Here is a 14,887-nt window from a genome sequence, read left to right as displayed (position 1 = left end):
TAAGTAATGCAGATGTTTAACAACAATTTAACTCTTGAGAGTGTAAAACCCCCTCTGTGGTTACCAACTCTCCATCATTTAGCTGGGGACCACCTGGAACCCTCCCAAGGAGGGTGTCTTGTCTTGTCCTGTCCGTCTCTTTAGCCGATCTACAAGCTCACAACGCATCACTAACGTGCCACATTGTGAGCTTGTAGATCTGCTATTTGTCAAGCATGGAGTTATTTTCAATCTCTCGTATACTACTAATAAACTACTATTAAGTTATCCTTGTGACACATACTGCATCTTCTTATAGTGGGAATTGTTTACATACATACCATAATATGACATAAATGTAAGGTTCTATGTATAAAGTAACACAGGGGTTGACACGAAGATCTCAGAGGCACAGAGGCACTTGCCATCGGCCATCGGGCAAATACAGGTCATGTTCTACTGCCTACTTGCCCAAAAAGTAAATGGTTCAATATGAAATGATAGCTACAATTACCGTTACATTTAACTTTCTAGGGGTGAGCGATAAAGAATGTCATTCAAATGTCATAACTGACAGACAAGAAGACAGAGCGTTGCTTATGGCCACATGCAGGTGTTTAGACATGAGATATCTCATTTTGTGTTTATATTCAGATGGTTGTGTCTCCTCTCAAACGAGCACATGCCCGGTCAGGCAACCTAAAATCAAACTCCACCTGCCTGAAAGATTTATTTACCTGCCAGGAGCAGTAATAATAGATTCTGGCGAAAGATTTGACTAATTACTAAACCATTAGCATTTTCTCACCTAATGGAAACAGCAGGCTTTCTATTCCTGGAAAGTTAGCATAAATGGTAAACGGTGCATATAGCACCTTTATCCAAGGCGCTTCACATAGATTGTGCATCACATTCACCCATTCACACACCGATGGCGGGGGAAACCATGCAGGGCACCAACCAGCACATCAGGAGCAATTAGGGTTTCAGAGACTTGCTCAAGGACACTTCGACACTAACTCTGGGGGAGCCCGGGTTCAAACTGGCAACCTTGCGGTTACCATCCAGCCACTCTATACCCCTGAGCCACCGCCGCCCCTATTATAGCATGCTATAATAGAAGTCATTGTTCTCACGTTAATACAAATCTAATATCTCTGTACTGCCTCCACCTGGTGTCTGAAGGAGGGGAAAGGAACTGGTTGGAAGAAGCGGCTTGGACTCCTCATGCATAGAAGGAAGCATGAGGTCAGTCCGTTGACCCCCCCCCCCCCCCCCCCCCCCCCCCCCGGGTTGGTAGAGGAAGTGTAGCGCCCAGGATTACATTATTGACACTGGGTGAAAAAATGGGTTACAAAATCGTGGGATAAAAATTAGAAAATAGAACAGAAGACAAACAAATGAAGACGTGTTTAAAACAACACATTACACAAATTCCTATTCCTATTTCCATCAGTTTGGAAAAAAAGGGCTATAATATATCTAGCCTAAATTTGGTCTGTGATATAATCACGTATATATATATATATATACCAGCTAAGGAACTGACTCGTGAATAGCTTTGAAAGCCGACCACGGCCGGTGTTGTAGTGATAATGCCCGTTGGTCTCTGTGCCAAACCCTAGTTAGCCCACATCACCATCATATACCCTGCTCTCCTCTGCACCCATGGCATCCAGATAGGCACCCACTGTCTGAGCCATCCATAGGACAGCAGAGATCACATTACACACAGTTATTAATAGCTCCCCTCTCCTCTTTCTCTTTGGAAACTAATAGCCGACTAAATGCTCTCTCTCTCTCTCTCTCTCTCTCCCTCCTTTGGTTCTGACTACTGTACATCAAGTTTTCCTAAATAGGTTTCTCTCTTACGCACGCACGCACACACACGCAAGCACAAAAGCACACACACACACACACACACACACACACACACACAGTCATGTCAGCCATTCCGTAGAACAGCCGTCGTTATATATGCGTCAACATATATGTTCTCTCTCTCTCTCTCTCTCTCACACACACACACACACACAGTATGCACGCTCCTCATTCAAGCTGTCAGGAAAAGATGATGATTTAAGGATGAGAAACCCATTATCCCCGTCGTCCAGATTGTTTCTGGCCATCTTATTTTTCCTTCTTCCTCCTCCGATTAAAGTCATTATGGTGTGGTTATCTCACAGATCTATAACAGCGTCATTGTGCCTCTTCTGCTTTTTATATTTGGGGGTCAAGCCCTTTTGTGCCTAAGAGCATTTTAAAATGGCTTACTAATTTATAGTCTGACGACAGCTGGACACGCAACCGTGAAATTCAACATCACAAAAACTCTGACATTGACATTCTCATTTCCTCTTCCCCCCCCTTACCTTTCTTCAACTGTCTTTATCTGTGGTGTCAAGTAACTAAGTACTGTACTTAAGTAAAATTTTGAGGAATTTGTACTTTAACAGAGTATTTTCCAACTACCGTAATGTCCGGACTATAAGCCGCTACTTTTTTCCCCATGCTTTGAACCCATTTCTATGGCCACCTGCGGCTTATAGACCAGTGCGGCTTGTATATGTACACATGCTTTTTAGCTGGTCCCCTAAATGTAGCTGCTGCGGCTTATATTCAGGTGCGCTTTATAGTCCGGAAATTACAGTAAATGTTTAGTTACTATAGTTACTGTTACTTGTAGATTTTGGTTATTATTATTACAAAACCATACATTAACCACCTATACATTTCGGCCATTTGAAAATAGCCGATCTGCAACCCTTGTTTGGAAGCTCTTGTATAGCGAGTGCTCCTAAGCTCTCCTCCTCACTACTATATCAAACGTTTGACTTGCATTACAAAGTATGATCATAATGCATTATATTAGACACAGCCTTCATATAAAGTGTCTCCATAGCCCTGCTTGGACTGTGTGGAAGCCGTGGTGTCCACGCCGTTGTTCCACCGAGGCCTTATTTTTAGCCAGTATCAGGTTCTTCCACAAAACTTAATATGGCCATGGAATCCTGGAGCCATATTTTACTCTCCACTTCACCCATCCGTCCGTCCGTCTGTCCGTCCGTCCATCCATCCATCCAGGCAGCCATACATCCATGCCCTCATTCCAACGTGACAGTTAGTAGTTAGTATTTTCCCCTATAAGCCCTTCCCTCATGGTTGCGTAGCCTATTTACTAGGTTGCATTCTCTCTCTGTCACAATATTACATACAGTATACTTACTTACTGTATCCCCATTACACTGGCCGGCACACAGCAACAAAGTCTCTCCACTTACAGTACTAACAAACCAACTACATGCGCGCATGCACGCACGCGCACACGCACACACACACACACACACACACACACACACACACACACACACACACACACACACACACACACAGTGCTACTGTATGCTATGGAATAGAAACTGCTCACAATATAGAATAGTGACATTAGTATATACCGGTATTTTGACTATAAATAATATGCAAAGAAATTGTCTGACATATTGACTTGCCAAATAATTATTATATTGTACAACTTAAGTTATAAAAAAATATATTTCTGAATGAATTCTTATATGTTTTGAAATAAACCAATGGGAGAGTGGCATGGGCCCCTTGCAGCCACACTCTCAGACAGGTGGCTGCATGGAGAGGAACCAAAAAGATAGCTCCGCCCATTCGCTGCCCATTTGCTATTTTCTTGACCCTTACTCAGCAACCCCCCCCCCCCCCCACACACACACACACACACACACACACACCATTATTTCACTCCTACCCCCCCCCCCCCCCTCTCTCTCTCTCTCTCTGGCTCGGACACTCACCGGTAGGCAGTGCCTCCTCTCCAATAACCCCTCCCTCTCCAAAATGAAAATGACCACGTGCGGTCACCCCCCATGTATCCTTCTTCTTTTTTTAAAAGGGGTGGCTGGGCTCTCTGACCTGCTCTTCTCTAGCCGGTCGCACACGGAGAAACGACACGGAGAAACCTTGTTCCTGGTGCTCCCCCCCTCTAGCCCAGCTCTCATTAGGAACAACGCTCCGTGTGTTTTTATTTATTTTTTCCTAATTAATTATATCGTCTCCCCCCCCCCACCCACCCACCCACCCGCCGACCAGCCGGCTGACGGACAGCCGAGCCCCCCTCTCTCCTGAGATATATATATATATTTCTTTTTTAAAGCAGAGGTTCAGACGTGTAGCGTCTTTTAAGTCAAGTCGACCACGATGAAGTGGGCCTGGGCCTGGTTTGCGGCGGTCTTCCTCCTGTCGCTGGGGAGCCTCTCCTGGGGGGAGAGCGGCCTGGAGATCCCCGAGTACGACGGCAAGGACCGCGTGGTGGACCTCACCGCCAAGAACTACAAGTCGGTGATGAAGCAGTACGACGTGATGGTCATCTACTACCACAAGAACGTGGCCGGGGACCGCGTCGCCACCAAGCAGCTCCAGATCGAGGAGCTGGCCCTGGAGGTGGGTAGTTATTATAAAGCCCGTTCTGACACCGAGATCAGATTCATACGAGGTTTTTCCAACTGGACACACACTGGTCTGATTATAACCCATTCTGACCCGAGAACTGAAATGTCAGTCGTTCTTTGATTTTTCGAAAAATAGCAGACCTACAAGCTCGTAGCGCGCCACTGGCGCTATGAGCTTGTAGATCTGCTATTTTTCAATAGCTAAAGCATAACGTGATGCACTAACACCAAAATGGGTTCCCGTTCAGAATGGGGTGAAGCCAAAGGCCTTTTGCTTAATGGTTTAAGATGTTGGCCTTTTCCATGCGGGAGACCTTGCAGGGTTCGATTCCCGGGTGTTATACATTGGCGCCGTGTCCCGATGGGTCGTGGTCACGATCCGGGAGGAGGTCAAAAAGGGGGGTGAGTGTATATAGCAGAGTGGCTCACAACCTCAGAAGTCCAATATCTCCCCCAAGCCATAGGCAATGTGGTTAAGATGTTGGCTTTCCACGTTGGAGACTTGGATTCCCGGGGGTTACATATGTATACTGAGTGTCTTTTCTGTTTTCTGTTATTGTGGAAAATAGCCGATTGACAAGCTTTACCCGGAATACGGATGCGGGGGGGGGGGGGGGGGGGGGGGGGGGGGGGGGGTTGCGTGGTTATAGTTGTGGCTGGCAGGGAGCATGGGGGGGTCAGCGGGGATAATAAGTGGTGGCAGGAAATGAAGGAGGTTTATTGGGCATGGAAGTGAGGGTTCCCCTCGTTTGCCTGCATGGTCAAACACGAAACCAATGTGCCTTCTGTGTTTGGGGGGTTGTGTGTGTGCCAGGGGGTGCAGCAGGGTGGAGGGGAGACGAGTTGCAGAGGCAGTTTCAGAACAAGTTGGCCGAGGCCCTTGGGGAGTGCTTCCCCCCCCTTTACCAAGCAGCATGACACTCACTGCCCCCACAGTGGGTGACAAAGTGACGGAGTGGGGAGGTGGCGGTGGGTTGGCGGGTGCAAAGGAATACCGGATGACTCGCCCAGGTGCTTGCCCGTTTTTCCTCCCGGAATTGTCACCCGTGAGGGGGATAACTTTGTAATATGCTATTGGCTGTTTGTATTATTTTTGGAAAAATATAAAAAGATACTCCTGTGGAAAGGCTATATTATTTGACTTATATTGACCCTATAAACAATTTAGTATTATTTAGTAAGGTAAGTAAGTAATGTAAGGTTTTGCCCACTCAAATGGTACCTCGTCAGATAATCCCCACATATCCTACAACAACTTCTGTGAACAGACTTCACTGTAGTAGCTTTCATAAATTATATTTGTACTTAGGCTGTTCTGCTGTCATGAAAGTTTATAGTTAGAGAAATTCAAAGTCCAGCCTCTCCCACCCCTCACTGGGGGAAATTCTGGGAGGAAAACAGAAACGGGGCGAGTCATCTTGTTACCGTGCAAAGCATGACAGAGGGAGGGTGGTATATGGCGGGTGCACTCGGTGACATCTATCTACACTGAATTCACACCAGTCACACCGGCAGCCAGCGGCGGGTGAATGTTCATACATAGTGTCGGACATTCACAAGCCAGGTGCGCTAAAATGGGGCGTGTCGGTCCGCGTTGCGCTGCTCTGAGTGGATCACAGTCAGCACAGCCGCACCCCCCCCGGCAGGGAGGAGAAGTAGAGTATATAGAGACACTCGACGCTATATCGTCTCTGCCTCAGCTTGTTTGCAAATAGTTGATGTATTTTAGGTGCAAATGATGTATGTATTTCAGGTGAGAAATATGGCCTTAAGCCATTTTTGGGGGCGGGAACCCATTTGGTGTTTTAAGCATTATGTTTATACTTTAGCTATTGAAAAATAGCAGACCTACAAGCTCGTAGCGCGCCACTTTACGAGCTTGTAGGTCTGCTATTTTTTTGAAAAGTCGTGAAAATGAGCCGCAATTCTTTGAATATATATTTCAGAGCGAACGTTTTTAACTAAAATATTGGCTTCTGGGGGGGGGGGGGTCCCTGGAACTACATATTTTGAGATGGGGGTCCGTGGCCCAATAGAGATAATTCTGGGGGTCCTTGACATGAAAAAGGTTGAGCACCACCGACATAGAACATTTTATTTTATTTTAGAAAAATGTTAGGATTTAGAAGCCTTTTTTTTAAATCGACCTCAGTCCAAAATGGGATAATTAATCTCGATCAATCTCTCACCACAAGCGGCAGCAGCAACGTTGAACTCTGCGCAACTTTGACCCTTCAATTTTAGCTGCTTCCGTCTCCTGCCACATGTGCAGGGTAAAGCAGGTTCACTCATCTCCATCAAATATGTCGCTTTCTCTGAACATGGCAGCACACAATTCCACCGCTGCTGTGCATTCAGCAATCCGTAAATATTGACCCAGTTTTTAATTCTGGCATTTGTGGTCCACACTGCTACAGTCCATGTTCAGACAGAGGTAAGGGAGTTTAGAGGTAGCAGAGGTGCTGTAATGGCGAGCAGAGTCGAGCGTAAAGTAACAGGGTTTCTTGATTAAAGAGACTTTCTCCTTGACACAGTTATACTTCCGAAGGTCTGATTTGGAACCATTGGCGAAAACATGGCCTAAATTAATGTGTCATACTTTTCCAATTATGAATCATGAGTGACGTGCCGTGATTAGCTCTCATAACCTCTGTGTGTGTGTGTGTGTGTGTGGGGGGGGGGGGGGAGTAACAAAGATTTTCGTGTTTGCTGATGAAGTTGACGGGAAGCAGCGTGCGTGTGTGCGGATGTGTGGAAGATCTGATTATATATACAAGAGAGAGAGAGAGGCAGGGAGAGAGAAAGAGAGGAAAACAGCGATGATGTGACAGTGAGTTTCAGAGTCATATATTATAGTTGCAGACGATTACATCAGAACACAAGCTCTATTTGTCTTCCCTTTCCCCACCTAGCAAAACATGTACGGTATGAGTCAAAGTACAAGCCTGTGGGACCATTGCAACCTATACAGAGACTTTTGAAATTCCTCCCATTGACCACAGGGAAGAAATGCTGGTCTCTCATATGGTTTGGCTGATCCAGAGAAGGTTTGAAGTGATTTCAAAGTGAAAAAGGAGTGTGCTCCCTCCCCCTTATCGATTCTCTGAGATGTCTAGTGTTTAATGTTTGTACATTAGATTATTGTTGTTTGTTACAGTACATTACCCATAGGAAGTAGTCAGTTTGGTTTCTCCTATATTTCACCAAAAACTACAGTATGGATGTGATGACCAACAACGTAGAGGCAGTTTTGAATGTATGCCAGAACAGTCTAGTAAGTTATTAGTTGCAACTAACTCTGTCAGGAATGATGCAAGTGCGTGTAATAGCCCCGTACTGATGCAGTCCTTGTACGTTGTTGGGAGTCTCAGGCTTATCTCATTATCTTCTCACACGCTTTTACCAAGGGGCCAGTGAGGCTCTCCAACGTTGAAGCACTGCATGGGCCCCAGTGGTAAGAGGAGGGACTGCAGGCGGACCCGTGGAAGTATGATTGGGAAACCCCGTGCAGCTGGGCTTTAACGTTGAGCGTGTTTGCAAAAGGCGGAAGTAGAAGGCTCTTCCGGGTGCTTCAACACGCCACTGAGCAACTTCCACTGACATAACAAACAAATCCCAGCTGTGTCGCAAATGTGACGCTATAAGGTCGGCCAATCAGTTAAGCCGACGGGTAGCAATTTTTTTTTTTACCCTGGCCCAACACAATTATCATTATAAAAGACATAATTCAACCACTTTCAACCCACTGACATTATAGGCAAAAACCACTTCCAAAATGTGGGCCTGCATAGTGTTCGGTGGGGAGAGGCTGCAGGACTGGACTACCTCTGACTGACTCTCCCAGAACAGTGAGTGTCCGCTTACAGTGTGCAGAGTGTGCCTTGCGGTGCATGGCTGGTATAAGTCACCTCTGGAAATAGCCTGGGACAGTGAATGCTTAGCCAGAGGGGAGGCTATACTATACCAGCCCTCAGGGGAGGGAGGGAGGGAGAGAGAGAGAGAGAGAGGGAGAGAGAGAGAGGGCGTGAGCACACCTTCGCCGCACATAACGCGTCCTCCAGGCATCTCTTCCGGGGTTTTTAACCCATTCTGACCTGATTTTAAAAAAATAAGTTTTCTAAATTATGAAAAATTTCGGAAAAAGAAAAAAATAGCAGACCTACAAGCTCGTAGCGCGCCACTCGGTGGTGCGCTATGAGCTTGTAGATCTGCTATTTTTCAATAGCTATAAATTATAACATAATATATGTAACACCAAAAGGGGTGCCCGCCCAGAATGGGTTTAAACAGCAGGTGGATGGAAATTACGCTTGCGTGCGCGGCTTGCGAATTGACACGTCAGCAAAAAAAATGGAAACGCTTCGCCGACGCTGCAAGTTGAAGCCGCGCGCGAGCGCCATTTCCATCCACCATATAGGAAGAGACACCTGCTCTAGGCGCTTTCTTGCTGCTTCTTCGCGTGTGCCCGCACTCAGAGAGAGAGAGAGAGAGAGAGAGAGAGAGAGAGAGAGAGAGAGAGAGATAGAGAGAGAGAGAGAGAGAGAGAGAGAGATAGAGAGAGAGAGAGAGAGATAGAGAGATAGAGAGGAAGAGGTGAATGCTCGCTGGTCTTTACTGCTGTGAAGGCCATGACAAGTGAGATAAAAAAGCGACCAGGTCTAGGAAAACAAGCCCAAAAGAAGCGACTATAATAATAGGCCACATGAGCAAATAAATAATAATAAATAAATAAGCTATATTAATGTAATCTATACATCAGATTATTTTGTTAAACCAAATTCTGAGCTTTTACTGTAGATCTGCCATTTTCAGAAGAAACTCTGGAAAATATAAAGATATTACATTTTATATACATAAAATACAATGAGAATGTTTCATTCTCACTGGTTTAACCCATTTTGGGAACCCCTTTTGGTGTTTTAAACATTATGTTATAATTTAGCTATTGAAAAATAGCGGATCTACAAGCTCATAGCGCACGCTATATGAGCTTGTAGGTCTGCTATTTTTTTTAAATTGTGAAAATATTTATTTCAGAAAACTGGAGGATTTAGAAGATTCTTTTTTAAATTTCGAGGTCAGGCCTAAATGGGTTAAACAAACATTTAGGAGAAAAACAATACTCACATTAGAAACAAAGTTCCCCAAAAATAACCGCAACCTGCAAGCTACACAAGTAAGACGTGCAAACGCGGGAAGCGAACACAGCTCGTGTGTGTGTGTGGTTGTTTGTGTGTGTGTGTGTGTGTGGTTGTGTGTGTGTGTGTGTGTGTGTGTGTGTGTGTGGTTGTTTGTTTGTGTGTGTGTGTGTGTGTGTGTGTGTGTGTGTGGTTGTGTGTGTGTGTGTGTGTGTGTGTGCTACAGCTGCGCCCTGTGTGTGTGTGTGTGTGTGTGTGTGTGTGTGTGTGTGTGTGTGTGTGTGTGTGTGTGTGTGTGTGTGTGTGTGCTACAGCTGCGCCCTCTGGTGGCGGGCGGGTGGTGTCACAGCGGGACAGACAGACAGACAGACACACACACACACACACACACACAGACAGACATGATCTGCAGGGTCTCATAGTTAGTGCTCACTGCTTTCGCAACCACAGAAACCCAAGGTCACTTATAATAAGCAGACACGGCAACACTAGGCTGTGACGCGTCGAAAGCCGTCAGTGTGACGCACGTCGAGTCGGCCACACATACTCCTTGACATCCTGCCATTATCAATCCTGAATGTAGCCAATCAGCGCCAACGAGCTCCCAGGGTGTTCAGCGGCGCAGGGACGCTGAGAATAGCTGATAATTAGCACCCAGGAAGTATGAATTATTAAGAGAGAGCCAAATGTTAATTGCTTTGGAAACTGTGAAGAGTGGTCTGGTGTGTGTGTGTGTGTGTACATGGGTGCGCGCGTGTGTGTGTGTGTGTGTGTGTGTGTGTGTGTGTGTGTGTGTGTGTGTGTGTGTGTGTGTGCGTGCGTGAGTGCATGCGTGCGTGCGTGCGTGACTGCGTGCGTGTGAGAGCGAACGTGCGTGCAGGCATGCGTGACTGCGTGTGTGTGTGTGTAAGATCTGAGTATATATAGATAAAAAGTTGAATTAACTTAATTCACAGAGCCGTAAATTAAGTCCCTACCTCTGCATGAATGGCTAGCTGACTCTATAGAAACATTTGTCAACATTAGTCTTGACTCTTGACCTGTTCTCTACATTCCACCAACGAGGGATGTTTTCTATGTTTTTAGACCCACATACGGGTATTTCAGGGCGTAGCCGAATCAGACATTCCTTCATTGGGTAAAAAAAAACACACAAAAAACAGCCTTTACGATTGAAATTATCCCTTCGCTAAACCCCACCCCAAAAGCGATTGTCCAATGCCATTCCAAATAGTTTAGCAACCGTTGCTAAGGATGGCAAGCTTTCGTCACCTCATAGCTGTCAATGTTATTTTGCATGGCTGTGTTGTTGAACACATATATATACACATCTTAACGACTCACGACTGACCCTCCCAGGTGATGGCAATAATTTCCTCATATTTCTAGTTAATTGAAATAATGTCATGCACATTAATTTTGTCCAGTAACAGTGCATAGCCTACTGCAAGCCGGCTTGACTAAGACATTTTGAAGCTATGTAAAAAAAAAAAGCCTCCGCTCATCTGCTGAAGGATTTTGTTGAGGTGCTTTCGGTCTATCGACCTTCGTCAGGCAGCTCTTGCTACTGAAATGATCGATTAATTTATATGGTGGAACCCCCGTCATTTAACATGCATCTCAATGGGTGAGAAGGAAAGTTGCCATGTCCTCTCCATGGGTGAGAAGGAAAGTTGCCATGTCATCTCCATGGGTGAGAAGGAAAGTTGCAATGTCTCCTCTCTTAGTAAGCGTTGCTAACGTGCCTATATTGGAGAGGAGAAAAGGAGGCACTGGAGCAACTCAAGACAGTTTAAGCCCTTATTTTATACGTCAGGTCATGATGACTAGTTTTAGTCGACTAAATGTCATACGATTTTAGTCGACTAAATCTACAGGTGATTTAGTCGACTAAAATGTATTTTGGCGGGGCTTGATGCCGTCATAATGACATATTTCACACTTGCTGAAAATAGCTGATCTACAAGCTAACAACGCGTCGCAGAGCTTGTAGATCGGCTATTTTCAGCATGAAACCAAGTGTAAAATAACGTGTCTTATACTCTTGTCCACTAGTCCCTTCCTAACATTTTAGTCTAGTTTTTATGTGTTGACAAAATTGTAAATATATTTAGTCTTAGTTTTAGTCATCATAGCTTAGTTGTCATTTAGTTACCATTTAGTTTTCGCCAGTGAAAAAAGGTAGTCGACGAACATTTTTCGTCTTAGTTTTAGTCGACGAAAACAACACTGACGTACACATTGTTATAGGGTTAAACGGGACCGCCAAATATTCTAAACTTTCCGTAACTCTGCCAACAATCATGTCCTTTGAGAGTTTCTGCAGCATCAAACACAGAATCACGCGACGCCGCCGTGGATCCCCTTCCCCTATTCGTTCATACTATAGGACATGACATAATTATATGTATAGTCGGAAGAATAAATAAATCACTGCTAAATTGCTTTTTTCCCCCGCCCCGCCCCCCTCGTTAGGGTCAGACAGAAACGATGAGGTCATCTAGTGATAATGAAACCATATAGCTCTATGATGTCACAGCTATGAATAGACAGACAGAATACATTCAGAATATACATCTCCTTAACATGACTCACACTCAGGGGTTCAACTTGTAAAAATAGGTGTGTGTGTGCGTGTGTGTGTGTGTGTGTGTGTGTGTGTACGTGTGTACGTGCGCGTGCCTGTATGACCAGTCCAGAATGGAACAGAGTCTTACATTTTGTATGATCGGTAGTAACACATGTGAAGGAAGTATGGCGTACAGTATGTGCATAATATGGAGACAGATTGAAAATGGGTGAAGTGCCCCTTTAAGTCATGAATTGTTACATGTCAAGTCAAGTCATTGTTACATGAATGTTGTTAGAGATGGGTTGGGGGCCAGCCTGATGAATCAAGCCTCTCCTCCACTTGCTTCTACTATTTAATGTAGCCCTACTGTACTGCGTGCGTGCAAGCACACACGCACGCATAGTCGCACACGCGCTACACATTTAGCACGTTCATGTATTGTTCGTCTTATACTATATTATGTTCAACCTACTTGATTTTTTATAGGTTCCCTTTCTCAGCTGCGCTTGTGTCTTTTTAATAATTGTTACCTTATTATGTACTGCTTGAATTGTGCGAACAAACAAAAACAAGTCCATTGTACCGATGTAATTGTCTCCACCAGGCCGAAGGCATGGGGAGAGAGTATGTTTTGCACTCCGTCCGTGTGTGTGTGTGTGTGTGTGTGTGTGTGTGTGTGTTCACGTGAAATCTTTTACAGACTTTTCTACTAGGCCGAGGAATATATCCCACCCTTTTCACATTGGCCTGTTATAGCAACAGGTGGATTTTTGCAAAACACATTTTTGGAACAAAATGCCTCAAATCATCCAATTGCCATCCAAGGCGTAAGAATTAAATGGCACCCTTTTCACATTGGACTATTATAGCGCCACCAGGAGGCCACAACCTGACCTGCCCTGGTGGACACCCGTGACATTTGACCTTACAGTTTCCATGAAGTAGGATATTGCTTCATTTAGTTGTTCCTTTATTTTGACAATGATGGATTATATCGATGACACAATGTGAGGGGGTGGGGGACACTGATGGTATCTGTCACTATGTCTGTGTGCGCATGCGTGTGCGTGCGTGCGTGTGAAGAAATTATCCTTCCCCCCTTCCTTTTTCCCCGTACATAATTATTTTTTTCTTGAAATGATGTTATTTTTGTTGCTAATGACGACATTGAATTTTGTTGTTATTCGAGAGAGAGAGACACAGAGAGATATACAATAAGCTATATTGAGAAGAATGGTGACAGAGGGAGAGTGGAAGAGGAGAGAGAGAGGCGAAAGTGCAGACACATCAGAAATGCTGTCAGCCAAGAAGACAGGTTGGATGACCCCCTGAAAAACCCCGCGCGCACGCACGCACGCACGCACGCACGCACGCACGCACGCACGCACGCACAGATCACCAACAGACTCAGCAAATTGCAGTCACACCAAAAATATTCCTGATATTTCACCTCTGACCTTGCCTGTAACCATCACCACCCTCTGCAAGGTAACACCAGAGAGAGAGAGAGAGAGAGAGAGAGAGAGAGAGAGAGAGAGAGGAGAGAGAGAGAGAGTGGTCAGTTTTAGGGGTGTAACGATATAGTATCATTGAAAAATCTATTTTAATTTCAAGAATCGAAGTATATCGAAATGTAAAGAGCAACATATCGTATCGTTTGACTTTGTATCGTATCGTATCTCAGTATTGAATCGTTTTGCAATGTGCGTTGCATTTAGCAATTTTAAGAAGAAAAAAAAAGAAAAGGAATGGTTTAATCACTTTTACATTCCATATTGCTACACTCGGTCTATTTATAAATGTGTGTAATCTCTGTGTTCATGTCAAGGCACGAGTTTGTCCATGTGTTCAAATATAACTTATCGTGCCCCTTTTGGTGTTACAGTTAGCATTATGTTATGCTTTAGCTATTGAAAAATAGCAGATCTACAAGCTCATACGAGCTTGTAGGTCTGCTATTTTTTTTTTATCGAAGAGCGACTGACATAGAAGACATTTTTTAGAATCTGATCTCGGGTCAGAATGGAAATCTGTCAGGATGCAGAAGACATTTTTAGAATCTGATCTCAGGTCAGAATGGGTTAAAATGTATCAAGCGTTGCGAGAAATGTTCCCTTGCAGGCTATTGAATGTTTGGCAATTGAATGTGTGGCGGCTATTCAATAGTTTGTGTCAGATAATTGGATACAGAGAGAGAGAGAGAGAGAGAGAGAGAGAGATACAGTACAGTACAGTACCGTACGTGAGTGAGTGAGGTGTGGGTGGGACGAAATGACTGAATGATTGAAAGACTGACATCTCGTGAGTCATGGGAGAATGAGTGAGAGAGCGACATGGCTCCGCTCTGTGCAATAAAAGCAGTCAATCATCGGCATCTTTGGAATGTCGACGACGACGATGACACTTGACTGACAGCGATGCACATTATTCTTTTTTTATTATTAGAATGTAATGTTCACTGCCAGACGCAGAGAGTAGTGCATGGGGCCCTAGTCTCAAGGGGGGAAATGCTTCCTGAGTGCTATCAAGTCTAATATCGTACTAGTCACTTTAAGCCATTAAAATTGCGGGAAAGCATCCGTGTCATTTTAGATTTACGTTACGCATAGCAACAGCGCGTAGCCTACATATACTGTAGAACAGTGGGTCTCGGAAATAGCAGATATACAAGCTCACGCCGCGTCACTTTGACCTTGAACATTTTTTAACATATTTTTGAAATA

At 44.7% G+C, this 14,887-nt stretch overlaps 1 protein-coding gene across 3 annotated transcripts in view; it reads left to right on the top strand.

Annotated features, from left to right (window-relative positions):
- Nucleotides 1–3,906: 3,906 nt before the first annotated feature.
- Nucleotides 3,907–14,887, top strand: part of casq1b (calsequestrin 1b) — a 45,167-nt gene continuing 34,186 nt past the window's right edge. For all 3 annotated transcript variants that reach the window (XM_083788745.1, XM_083788744.1, XM_083788743.1), the window contains exon 1: nucleotides 3,907–4,446. In XM_083788745.1, coding sequence (XP_083644871.1) covers nucleotides 4,204–4,446 — 243 coding nt within the window. In that variant the 5' untranslated portion in view covers nucleotides 3,907–4,203. The remainder of the gene's footprint in view (nucleotides 4,447–14,887) is intronic.

Source organism: Protomyctophum parallelum (genome assembly GCF_964188405.1).
Source record: "Protomyctophum parallelum genome assembly, chromosome: 18".
NCBI lineage: Eukaryota > Metazoa > Chordata > Actinopteri > Myctophiformes > Myctophidae > Protomyctophum > Protomyctophum parallelum.
This window is presented reverse-complemented; position numbering and strand designations above follow the sequence as displayed.